General features: G+C 34.1%; 1 protein-coding gene across 3 annotated transcripts in view; it reads left to right on the forward strand.

The window, feature by feature from the left end:
• SH3D19 (SH3 domain containing 19) overlaps positions 1–13,343 on the forward strand; it is an 81,984-nt gene that overhangs the window by 11,906 nt on the left and 56,735 nt on the right. For 2 of the 3 annotated variants that reach the window (XM_063310206.1, XM_063310205.1), the window contains exon 2: positions 3,777–3,816. In XM_063310206.1, coding sequence (XP_063166276.1) covers positions 3,777–3,816 — 40 coding nt within the window. Of the gene's footprint in view, positions 1–2,406; positions 2,430–3,776; positions 3,817–13,343 lie in introns of those variants that run through there. The other variant, XM_063310207.1, reaches the window with a different exon arrangement.

Raw genomic sequence — 13,343 nt, forward strand, 5'->3', positions numbered from 1 at the left:
ATTTATTTGAGAATTTAGTGGTCTATTATTTTTAATAAGGGTCATACCTCAAGAACTGTAAATTTATAGAAGAAATTTTTTCTAATTCATTTTTCCTCACTGTCATTGATTGATCCAATTAAAAACCTCATTAATAGTTTGGAATGTGTTTTTTTAACCTCTTCAGGCCAAAGAACCTGTTAGTTTAAAAAAAATAACTTCTGATCAAGAACAAAGCTTTAGTGATAGAAAATTTGCTGTGTTCAACTCCCCCCTTCCGCATAGTCTCTCCTGGAACCCCCGAGTTCTATAGGACACAGTTTGAAAGCCTGTAGAGGAGTGGAGCTGAGCCTGGAGAAAGTATGCGGAGACTGTTAGCAAAGCATGAGCTTAGTCTGGAAAACAAGAAAGCATGAGAAAGAAACTTAAAATTGCCCTGCCTTGAAGCTCTTTGGTATAAGAGGGAGGGAAAGGAAAATGCTGTCAGGCTTTCAAGATTCTATTATTGTAGCCTATATCGATATAGTAGGGTTCTAGTATTTCTTGTGTCTGTTTCCTGACCTGGCCTATTTTGAAGAGCAGACATAAACCCTAGTTTGGAAAACTATCATACACACCATGTCATAGGTCTAAGGACTGGTTGATTTAATTGATACAAATTAAATAAAGTTAAATTGAACAACAATTATGATGAAAGGGCTGAATCTGTGAGCATGGGAACCAGTGATTCTGAGGATAGGCAGAACCAATACGTAAACATTGAGTGGATTTCAAGGCTGGTAAGAGAATGGCCAAATTTTTATTAACTTGAAAACTCAGATAAAAAAGGCCTAGGATTTAAACCTTGAAATAAATTTATATGTAGAGCTTGATTTCTATGTTGCTCAGTTGGCATATCTTCTGTGCATATATGGCTTCCGTCTTGTCTGCAATAAATTAATTTAGCTGGCATGTCATGCCTCTGATCTTCTATAAGGAAGTTCTTGAATATGGGGTAAAACAGCTGGAAGGTTGGGATTTATTGCCATGCATTTTCAACTTCCTTGCATTTTTCAAATCTTTTGATGAGGCAGAAAACAAACTTGGAACATGTTCTTAGTATACCATAGTAAGATTATCTTCATTTTCTCTCCTTATGCAGCCATAAAATTGTAGACCTGTGGAACAAAGCATTATCATTACCATGTATTGCTGATACTAACAGTACAGTGTTGTCTTTAATGGTATCTCTATCAACACAGAAACTTCCAGCTGATTAAGATGTTGATTTTCTGTGTTAGGTGAATTTGCATTACAGGTAGTCCTCGCTTAGTCCATCCTTAGGGATTTGCCTAACACTGGCAACTGGGACTGCCGTAACTGCTATCATAAACTGGCATGGCCACACCTTATGATTGTGTCACTTAGTGACAGAGTTCCCAATCCCAATTACCATTGGTACATGAGTACTTCCTGTATCTGGCTGCTCAAAAAACATTGTAGGTCCTAGATCTGTGCAGTCATATGGTTTTCCAGTGTCCCATGACCTGACTGTGTGTGAATCATTGATATTTAATCATTGAATAAAAGCTGGAAAATTCCTAACTTTGGAATGCTCTACCAAAATTTATTAATATATTGCTAAATTTAGCAAGTACACCATCTAAAACCTATATCCATATGTATTATTATAAGTGCATGTTCATATCACTATCTCAAAATCTGGACTTGGCTACTGGCATTCTTGGAAATCATATTACCACTAATGTAGTTCTTTGACAAACAAAAGCTGGAAAAATATTTCAAATTCCTAGGTATCAGTTTCATATTTTTTAGTCTTTTTTCTAGCTTTTTACTTACAACTTCTCCCCACATATATAGCACCAAATTGTAGTACTAAAAAAACTATCAGACTTTAGTTTCACAGACTAACAATCCTGTTTAAACTAGAATTAAGTGAGTCTTTAAAAATGAGAACCTTTTTTAAAAAAATAAGGTTACTATTTATAATACTAAATCAGTATAATTAAGATAAGCTTGTTTTCTTTTATGGAGTAAGCCTTTAAAAAAGTGTTCCTTTAAAAGATTCTGCTATCATTTTGGGGTGCTATTTTAAGCAGTAAATTATGCAAGTCCATCTAATTCATTTCCTGTTTAAACAAAGAAAGAGAGGGGGAAAATGGAATAACATTCACTTCCTGAATGACAGCATTCCAGTTCTGAGATTGGCTACAGCTTAACTGCCAATCAGAAGAGTCCTTAGAGGGATGATCTCGGATGCTGTTTACGTTTTTTGTGATTTCTCTTGTGCCTGGTTTTTTGTGATTTCTCTTGTGCCTGGTGTTGTACAATTTGAAAAAGTTTCTTGATTCATTGCTGCTGCACATCTGTATGAATGACCAAGGAAGTTTAATTTCAGTCCAGGATAACAAAATGAAGGGAAAGAATTGTATGCTCCTTTGTAGTTTCAGGTATGGTAATTACCAGGTTGAACTGTGAGGAAAGAAGAGGATATCTTTTCTTATGTTTTCCCATGGAAAGCTTTTACAGTTGTGTCTTGAACATTGACTTTGTTTTTTAAAAGTGGTTTTAGTGCTAATTAGTTATGTTGCTATGTTGGCATGCATATGCAGAAAATGTTATCAGTTGCTAGGAAAAGGTAGCAATAAGTACTTTTGTCTTGCAAAATAGAATAATGAAATACAAATTGAAAACTACAGCACAGTTTGAGAAAATAGTACAAGAAATGGTACCGATGAGCATACTCTGTTTATCAAGTAACATATAACAATGCAACAAATTGTATTAAAAGTATTTTAACCTGGTTTGGCAACTTGTAAAATGAAATGAGACCTTTATGTGGTTCCAGATACTGTAACTTAAAATCTCTTTTTAGAAAATGTTTCTTATATACAGAAAGGGAACTGCTTGAAATATATTTATTTATATAGCAGATATAAAACAGTATATAGTTTACACATGCTATAAAAAATAAAAAGAAAGTTAAACAGAATTCCTGAGAGGTGAATGAAAATACAGCTAATAAGATTTAGCACAGCAGAATATTATGCAAGTCTTTAGTAATATGTATGTGTTTTTATATTTGAATAGCTGCTTTCTAAATTTCTTGTGGAAATAAGTATCACAGCATATTTTGTAGAGGAAATGATCAGTCTTGATGAACTGTTTATATTTTGATTATATATACAGTAGATTCATTGTATTTTTAAAACTCCAAAATGTTTTCTGGTATAGTATGATTATAAATATAACTGATGTTCAAGTCATCCTGCTCAGTACATACAGTCTTCACCCAGCCTTGTTAAAAAAAATAAGTCTACTAATAACACTTCTCTGGATAAAGAACACAGAAAGGCCTGCAGTTCCAGAAGATCAGGGAGAAAGGCATAGCAGAAATACAGTCTGCATTTTCAAGAACTGTTGCAGCCACTGCGTGTTTCTGCCATTCTTTCCTAGTGTCTGCCAGCTGCGATTCATGGAATGATTCTTAGGCGCTGACTAATTCTGTGGTTTTCTTTTCCACTGCTCTATTACATTCTTTGGAAAACAAAAATCTGTTGGGTTTTCAAAAGAGGACAGCATCTGTTAAACATAAAAAACAAAACTTAAGCATAAAGAAAGCTGTATTTCACAGTGATACCCTTGAATATTCTCTGCAGATGTTTTTATTTCTTTCAGGCAAAGTATCCCTTAATAAGTAAAATCTAGTATTAAAAAATAGGAATTGAAAGTGTGTTCATATCTGAAGGATGGTAAACTAAATTAACGTCTTTTGTGGATGTTTTTTTCTCTTCTAGATCGTTCAGAAAGAAATAAACCAGACCACCGCTCATCAGGGTAAGATTGCTTTCCTGTTTTCATGTGTATTTATACTCTTCTATACAGTACCAAAAAGAATTAGGGAATTGTAATTGAATGGAAATATTAAAAAACATTAATTTTGCATTTTAGATTTTCTCTGGTAAATAAAGTGTTTAGAAAGGATCACACTGGATCATTTCAGTTTTTCAAACAGGGTAAAGTTTTATTGGGTCTATTGGGTCCAAATAGGGTTAATGTTTTATTTTCTGCAGTTATAATTTTCCTTATATAGGGCTGAAAAACAAAAAAAGCTATAAATATATGCATAGCTTTAATAATTTTTGATCTGCCTCTGTTCATTGGTTTTTTAAAGGATAATTGCATATTCTGTATCCTGTGGATTATTCCAATTCATACAGATTATTTATATGTCCTTGGGAAACTAGGAGTAAACAAGGCACACTACTAGGAAGAGAACTATAGATCCTAAGAACTATGTGAAAGAGCTAATATATTCAATAGTAATAAGCTTTTAAAAAATTGCATACACAACAACAACAACAAAACCCCAAACCAGTCAGATTTGTTTTTGTTCACAGCCACGGCGGTCAATTAGATTCATTCAAAGCATCAACTGCACTACTCATGCATAAGGACATTCATAAAATAGTTTCATAGGTGCTGTTATTGATTTGGGTTCAAAGCTCGGAGAGCACCAAGGACTCCTCAGTTCAACCCTGAGCTGCATATATTCTATAGATTTTTTTAAAATGCCTTTTTTGGTTGTTGCTGTTATTAGTCTTTCCCCTCACTATTCTGTTCATAACAAATGCCCTTGAAATAAATCATGGAATACAGTAGTCAACATGCTCCTTCAGTTAATTCTATTTAATGTTGAATAATTAGTTAATAATACTTAAATTTTGCATTTTATATATGTACAAAAGAGAAATTCTGACAAGCATTTCCATTCCTTTTTTGACTGCAAATATTTTAACATAAAATGTTTAACATGAAAAAACCTGTATACTATGAGTAAGAGGAAAATAATCCAATTATTTGAGTAATCCTGCATGTCAATTTATATAAAACATTCTGTGAATGGACTTTGATTCACACAACTTTCCTTTGGTTTTCTGGTCTCTGGTTTTTCTTCCATTAACTGTTCTGAAGGATACTTTGTGGGAAGAGGAAGTCTGTTCCTGTGATAAGTATCTGTCCAAGACTGTCTGCTTTAATACTCTACCAAGTTTATTTTAACTGGATTGGAATTATATGATCACATGCTCCCTAGGTGTTTGGGATTCAATTCTTCCCCTTTTACCCACAAACACAAAATCATGTGGGAGCTGTAGCCCCAGAACATTTAATTTGCCAGTTTGTCAGTCCTAACTATATTTGTAAAAACTTCTGTAAGGATCAAAGAATAAGTCATAGAATGAAATGACTCTAATTGGGATAAATAACCTGCTCAGAAAGGAGGATTTTTCTACAAGCTACCCTCCATAGCTATTACCTGAAAAATCTAGGTCTTTTGAAGAAAGATGCCTTTGAGGAAACAATCTGATTAGAGAAATAATATTTGATCTGTAATTAGGACATGTTTCCAATGGCTTGCAGCATGTCTCAGGAAAAGAGAGTAAGTAGCAAACAATTCATGATAAAATAGAAATGGAAATGGTGGTTTTAGAATATAATAATTATGATAACATACTATTACTACATAATGCTAAACCACAATATGATTTCTTTGACTTTGGCTTAGCATGTTGTATGAATACAGCTGTTTTGCTATAGTTAATAAAGCATGACTTATCCATGTTTTAGCACAGAAGCTCTAGGTTCACCTAGCTCCAGGTTGGCCTGCCAGAGACCTTGAAAACTTTTAATAAAATTGTAATTGTTTAGTGTGGCAAAGGGGAACAATTCTGCTTTTTTTGGAGCATAGTGTTCAGTATTCCACTCAAAGGCCAAATGTGCCCTTTAATCCAGAAAAATTTGTGTATTCCTAGCTTAGCACATTTTATAAACTATGGTTAAAAATAATAAATGCTATGTCATAATGTATAAATGCAGCCAGTGAGAGTACAGGGACATTATGGAACTTAATAATATCTAGAGCAGGGTTTCTCAACCAGGGTTCAGTGGAACCCTAGGGTTCCATGAAAAGTCACTTGGGAGATCACAATTTATTTAAAAATTATTTCAAATTTGGGCAACTTTACATTAAAGAGGTAAGTGTCATTATCTTTAGTTTAAGAACACTATTAATGCATATATACAGGCCTACCCATGAAACAAATATAATAATTTTGTAACTTCTGGCCTATATTTGAGCCTGAAGGTGTAGGGGTTCCCCAAGGCCTGAAAAATATTTCAGGGGTTCCTCCAGGGTTAGAATGTTGAGAAAGGCTGAACTAGAGTATATGTACTTTGTAATATTTACTTATTGTATAATTAAGCATTAAAAATCATTCACATGCCCTTTTAATCAATTGTTTATCTCAGATGTGAGTCTACTTCTCTTTTTTTTTGTCTTAAACTTGCAGTACAGAACATTAGTCTATGCTCTATCCTACCTATGATAGTCTCAATGATAATAAGCAATGTAAGATACCTTTTGGAGAGATTAGCACCCACTCAATAAATGTAAACAAATCATAAATAAGGATGGCAGAGATACAGTTCACTTGAAAATTGTTACAATAACATATTGGGATGGCAAATTGTGTTTCATATGTGTCTTTATATAATTTGGTAGGTGTGCTTGCCCATGGAAATCACTTGGTCTAGGCTACTGAATGTACAGCTGTCTAAGATATTATTGCTAAAAACCTAGTTTCCTCTCATTTCAAGGTTGTAAATATTTTGAAATTAGAACAAGGTCATATGTAATTTAACTAAGAGCAATTTGTGGCTGTAGGGCCATAGGTTGTCCAACCCTATGACTAGTTTAATGTGCTGAAGGCACTGATATTCTTTTTTTTTTTAACACAAGGATTATAGGTGCCAACAGCACATTAGTTTTATATCCAAAGGTAATATTATATCTTGATTCATGAGGGTTGGTTCTAGTTTCATCTTCAATGCTTATTAACCAAACCTTGACATTTAGTAATTACTTTACTTGAATCTGTTAGTGCATACCTTAAAGTGATATGAAAGCTTTAATTTGCCTCTTTTTATGTATGGTAATTTATAATTATTACTCAAACTTAGTTGAAGCTGTGCAGTAGGAAACTGTCAGAGTTGAATCAAGTTCATAAAAATACATTAGACTAAGGAGTACTGTGTTACTTAGGGGGAAAAAAAAGCTTTAAATATTTGTGTGACAGACTAAGGCATTTATACCTCCAACAATGTGAAGTAGGACTGGCTGCCAGAGCCCTTTGTCATATATTTTAGAAGTCATTCCTAATGCGATTTACAGCAATTAATAAACTTCAGGCTAAACACGTGAATATTCAAATCTAAGAAATGTCTCTGTAGAAAAGTAATTGGTAAGTCTTATGTGGATAAGACAACTCTATATACTAGGCAACTCTATTTTATCAATTCCAATTTCCAGTGCAATATATTTATTAAAGTAGATAGTATACAGGAGTCAGAAATGGTCTTAAAAATAAAGCAAAATAGTAGGCTAAACGTATCGGGAATGTAATCTTGGTATATCAGCATGGCCTGTAGATTTATGTTAGTTTTGGTGTGGGCATGCCTGGTTATGTATTGCTGGGCAATATGATCTAGGAATGCTTCACAAATGGGAACCTGCAGAGAGAATTGAAAGTAGCCAACATTTCTAGCAGCTCTTGGAAAACAGTTTGAATACATTCATACTGTAGTCACTACTTATCTAAGATCAGGATCCAAAGATCTTAGGTTGCTTTGTGGAGGAGATGGTGATTACCTTGGAAGATTAGGAAAAGTGTGACAAGTATACCTTCTGCCACCATAAATTTGGAAATCATCTTTGGATGGACAGTGTCCTCCTCCTCCTCCTCCTCCTCCTTGTCCCCCTCCTCCTCCCCTCCCAACAGCTTTCAAAGGTATTGAAAAGACCAGAAATTTACAGAGTAAAAGAGTTCAGCTACTATATTAATTTAAATTTGCAAACATTTATAATCCCACAAGATATTTTTTTTCTGGATAACCACTAAATGACAACAAAGAAATAGAATGCTAGATACCACCTTGCTGCTGTCTACTGGTCAGCCAGAGTTTGCACTTTCCTTTCTTGTCATTATGGGCTCTTTCAAGGCATTCTGTTCCTGGAGGCTAGAATTCAGTGCTAGGTGATAAACCTACAGTAAGTCTTAAGACTAAATAAAATCTAGTAATGTGGAGAATGCCCTAGTAAAAAGAAAGATGTAAGAATTATGACTGCTGCTCAAGATCAGTAAAACAATTACAAACACAGATTGTGAAGACTCAGTGATTTTTGGCAAAATGAAGAGAACAATAGGATCATCCTGAGCTGTGAAAGTAAAAGTTCCCTAAGTTCTATTTATTTGATTGTTCTTCCTACTATTAGTAAAAGACAGGCTACTGGAGACAAAAGAATCATTTTGAACAATATGGTACTTGGATGATAATTTGAACTTCTATCAGGGTCTGAATCATCAAATAATCCTATAGTGAGTTTATTCTGGCAAGTCACAGGCGTGTAGTTGTATAGGCATTGGCAGATACTGGTACATTACTTAAAAGTAGCCCCTTAAATCAGAATTGGACAATGTTTCTGATGGGGTGTGGCACACACTTAAAAAAAATGGTTTCCAGCCCCTGAAAGCTACAGGACATGTATTCAATGACACAGTTAAAATACTGGGAGGAAGACAAACTAGTCCAGCCTTTTTAGGGTGGGTTGCAGGAAAGTTTAAAGGCTGAAAATGAAGGTGTTATTTCTTAAAACGTTTTAAATATGTTAAAGCATAATGGAAATTGCCATAATTTCCCCTCCCAAATGGATGTTTGTATTAGATGTAGCATCATTTTAGTCTAAAAGATTTCTCACTGCCTTAGAGATTGCCCTTTGCATACTAAAAATATGCAAATGAAGGTACATATGGACAGCACTTAAAAATATGATTGCATTTAATGAGCATATCTCAAGTTAAGATGTAAGAGAGTTTTGTATTAGGATATAACAACTATTGTTCTCTTCAGGATATAGTGTAGTAGAAATGTAATCAGAGACAAGATTCAGCATTTTGTTACTGCAGCTCCGCATATTATATTACTGCATTTGGAAAGGGAAATTTAGAAGAGGTGTGGTTGTTTCACACTAATTTAGAACATCTGTACACTGCTTATTCATAAATGGCCATTCTTACAAGTGTGTACTTCAAAGGGTGTAACTCACTTGAGTCAGCAAGAACATGGAGCAAGCTGTTATTGAGCAGAAAGATGTTGTTTTTGTAGAAGAGATTCTTCCTTTTGTAAAGATCTGATCATCTTAAAATTATCTGTAGCACAAAATCTAGAAGGACAGCTAGCTGTCTTAAAGACTTAAGTATGAAGTCTTGAGTGTTAAAATTGTTTAGACTCTGATCCTCAAAAGCTTATTTCCAAAAACATATGTTTTATAGCATTACTACTTTAACAATGTATCTGTTGCTATCCTATCTTCACTTTTGTTGTGTTGTGCATATGTACATTACACAATGATGTAATTTAATGTTTTTATCCCATTGCTGTGTTTAAGAACAAAACCAATCTGGGTGAAGGATAATGCATCATTATTTATACTCACAGTAAAGTTTTGAAATGAGCAACAGCTGAAGATCCAGAAAACCAGCCACTGATTCACTCCTGTGTAAGACAACAGAATCATAGGGCTTTTAAACCTCCTCTGTTATTGTATGAACAACTGCAGATGCTTTCATGAAGTTTTCTCTCTTGTATCCTGTCTTGTGCTTGGGAATTAAGAGCTTAGGGAAAACAACAGTGGTGGAACATATGTTGTTGTTGACAATAGCTGGCAAAAATTTAAAGGTCCTTTTGTAAGCATCATTTTAGAAACTAACTCTTATCACAATTGATAGATTTTATAATGCCTACAAAAAGTTAATTTCCCCCATTTTAGCAGTTTCTACAAAAATATTCTTTCTTCTCAGTTCCCTGTATTTCCTCCTTAACAGAGAAAGGGTTATTTCTTTCTATTAAAGAGCAGGAATCTTCAAAATCATAGTAGAAAACACACAATCCACAAGGGATACTCTCTTTATTGTTTGCCTTCATTTCTGGAGCAGCTGATCAAGTCAGCTCAGACTTATAAAAAGGTTAGAAGCTGTAAAGTGAGAATGCCTCTCTTTTCCTGTCTTGATGGCTGGAAAAGACCAGCAAGGCTGCTGAAGTGGTGTGGTGGCATGAGTGGGAAAGGAGGAAGTAAAAAGTAGATTGTTTTTTATAAGTAAAAAAAGTCAAAAATAAATTGCTTGTGTCAGTTGAAAATGTGTTATTTTCATGGAATGTTTTAAGAATTTTTGTCCAGTACAGTGGCTGTCCAGGCACTTTTAAGAAGTGCACAGGCAGGTTTGATGAAAATAATCTTCTGATGTTCCACTGCAACCTCTATTCAGAGACCTGTTGCTTCTCATTCTGGGGTAACATATAACCTGCTAGACAGCCTTTTTCTCTCCTGTCTCATTCTCCCTCATAATACATGCATTGATCTGTTTGTAGTTAGACTCCACTACCACAAGCCCAATAAAATTATACAGTTCAATTTATTTGAAGAAGGCAACTTTTACATCTTTAGGTTAATATGAAATATATTTCAGGGTAAAAAGAGAGGGAAAGAGAGAAGCTCAAATACGTACTGTATATGTGAGTTAACATTATATTCTGTGGACTTCAGCCACCAGAAATCTCAATGTCCTGCTTATGCTGCCTAGAAATTTTTGAAATATTGTTTCATAGATATGTTTCAATAACTATGTGCAATCTATTGCTTTAACAGTAACCAGAGGCACTAAATGTTTGTGGGGACAGCTATTTTATTGCATACACTTTTATAGGCTTGGCTCTTGTTTTTTGTTTTTATTTTTTGCTAAAGCTCAGCAGAATAAAGCTACACAGATTAAAACAAAGAGCATAAAGCAGATTGTCCTAAATTTTATATAGAACTACTTTCTCTGGTTATCAGAATTTGGAGGGGTTCAGTTCTCTAAGGAGTCATATGAAGGATTCTTTTTTTGTTAATAATTTTTTGGTTTTTAATACATATAGTAAAAACTAATACAAACTAAACCCGAAGAAAAAAGAAAAAAGGTCAGAAGGTGCATAGAAAAGAAAAGGAAAGGAAAAAAAGCCAAATAATAAAGAAGTGCCTTCTAATGTTCATCACACCGAGTATAAGCTAATTTACTAACTTTACACTCTCTTTTAAAGTGACAAATTAAAAAAAAACTCTTCTCATAGCCTGACTTTTATCTATATGCAATCAGAAATCATCATCTTTTTAATCCTAGTTCAGTAACAAGTCAGTTAGGAGTTACCAGCAATATCAAACAAATAGTTTATGCCTGGTCAGATAGTCCAAATTTATATTCCTTCTTTTTGCTCTGCCCAATCTTGACCTTTAAGTCATTCCTATGGCATCACAGGATTTGATCTTTCGTCACTCTTTGGAATTTAAAAGGAGTCTTGAAAAGCTTTCACCAGCCTGCTTTGTAAATCCCATAAGCAGGCATCGTCCAGGATTTCTTGTTGCAGATCCTTTTCTTGATTTGTCTTTTGTATTCCCATTTTAGTAATCTCAATTTTGTTGTCTTCCATGCTTTCAAACTCTATAATGTCTATATCAGGTAAAGGTTTTTTTAAAGTTTTTCTCATCATCCTCTAAAAATTTATCCATTGAAATCTGTATGCTTCCTGAGATTTTAGTTATTAATATATAAGTCCAGTTATCAAAAAACTCTTTAAGATAAGAAAAGGTTATAGCTGGTTTAGCCATTTTAACTCTTTTCTGCCTGGTCCTTTAGTTCCTTCCCTTCATCAAGCCTCAGTTCCTAATATGGGTTTAGTTCTGTTTCAGTTCATTTCCCATGAGTATATTATTTAATTATATACTTGTTTTTCATATCTTACAGCAAAAATAACCAATATTTCAAATCTCTCTGGTCTCCCAATCCATTTAAAACTTTTAAAAGTCAATTTATTATTATTATTATTATTATTATTTGCTTTTTGCCAATTGTATATTATTTTAAATTCTTAACTCTCTGTTTAAAATTTCTTAAATCCAAAGAAGAAGGTAAAACTTACCAGGTGTCAGATTAAGCTTGCTGTTTTGAAGGTCTCTAATATCCATAAAGTGGTTAAATTGAACATTTCTGAATGTGATTAGAAAGAGTTTGGCTGGCTTAGTGTCCTTATGAAAAGCTCTGCCACTGCTGAGAGCAAAGATGTCATCTCCCCTGGCTCCTGGTGCTCAAACCCACGAGAGACTGCTGTTTTACTGTCTACTCGTGAGGAGCTACCATTCATAGGTGATCTCCTGATTTCTCCTTCTCCATAGAGATTTGAAGGACCAGTCTACTCACCAGTCTGTTGTTCTTCACAGCAGTCATTGTCTCTGCACCTTTGCAGAGACATCTTCAGTCAGCCATGACTCACACTGGTGCTAGGGTCATATGAAAGATTCTTGGAGGGAAAACTTTTTTATTTTTTTGGAGGAATAAACACTGGCTGAAAAGGTAGCTGACTCCATTTACTTCTGTCACCTTCCATCGTCTCTTCTTAATAATATTAAAGTCTGACAGAGATTGAATGAGATTAGTAGTGCTTTTATTTGCAGGGCTGTAAGAACTTGACAAATACTTTATTAACCTTTCAAATGCATGTGGTGGCTGTTATTTCTCTCTCACACACACGCTCTCTCTCTCTCACACACACTCTCTCGCTCCCGCTCTCTCTCACACACACACTCTCTCTCTCTCTGTCATACACACACACACTCTCTCACACACACTTGTAATCCCTTCCCTTCCCTTATGTGTCTTCCAGTGGGATTATGGGAAGCCAGTTTTTTTACCCACAGTAATCTAAATAGCTTTATTTAATGGCTATAAAAAAGTTATATATTTTACAAAAGTTCTTTAACAGTGAAACCCTTATCTTAATATTGAAGATGTTATTAAGTAAGAAATTTTCATAAATATCATTAAATGCATAACCTTTGTATTTATTATTTTTTTTATGGCTGCTTCTCTAGCAACTCTGACAATCTAACATTGGGCTAAAATAATTTAATGAATTAATTAAAGATTAAGACTGTTAGAAGTAAAAGGAAGGGATATAAAGTTGGTTTATTTGATTAAAGGTTAAAATAAGACTTCTTTTTTTTTTTTTTTTTGCAAATTCTGGTAACACTTTATGGACTTTTTGGTGACACCAGGATTGAAAAGTTGATGTTTTATGGATTTGCTTATAGATAAGGGATGGGATATGGGATGAAGAGATATCTGTCTGTAACCTTATAAGGAGTGACAAGTTACTAAATCTGTTTATAGCTGTTGTGATGGTTGGAAGTCACTTCTTTATATATTTCTTTTCTTTAT

Source organism: Candoia aspera, chromosome 8, assembly GCF_035149785.1.
Source record: "Candoia aspera isolate rCanAsp1 chromosome 8, rCanAsp1.hap2, whole genome shotgun sequence".
Classification (NCBI taxonomy): domain Eukaryota; kingdom Metazoa; phylum Chordata; class Lepidosauria; order Squamata; family Boidae; genus Candoia; species Candoia aspera.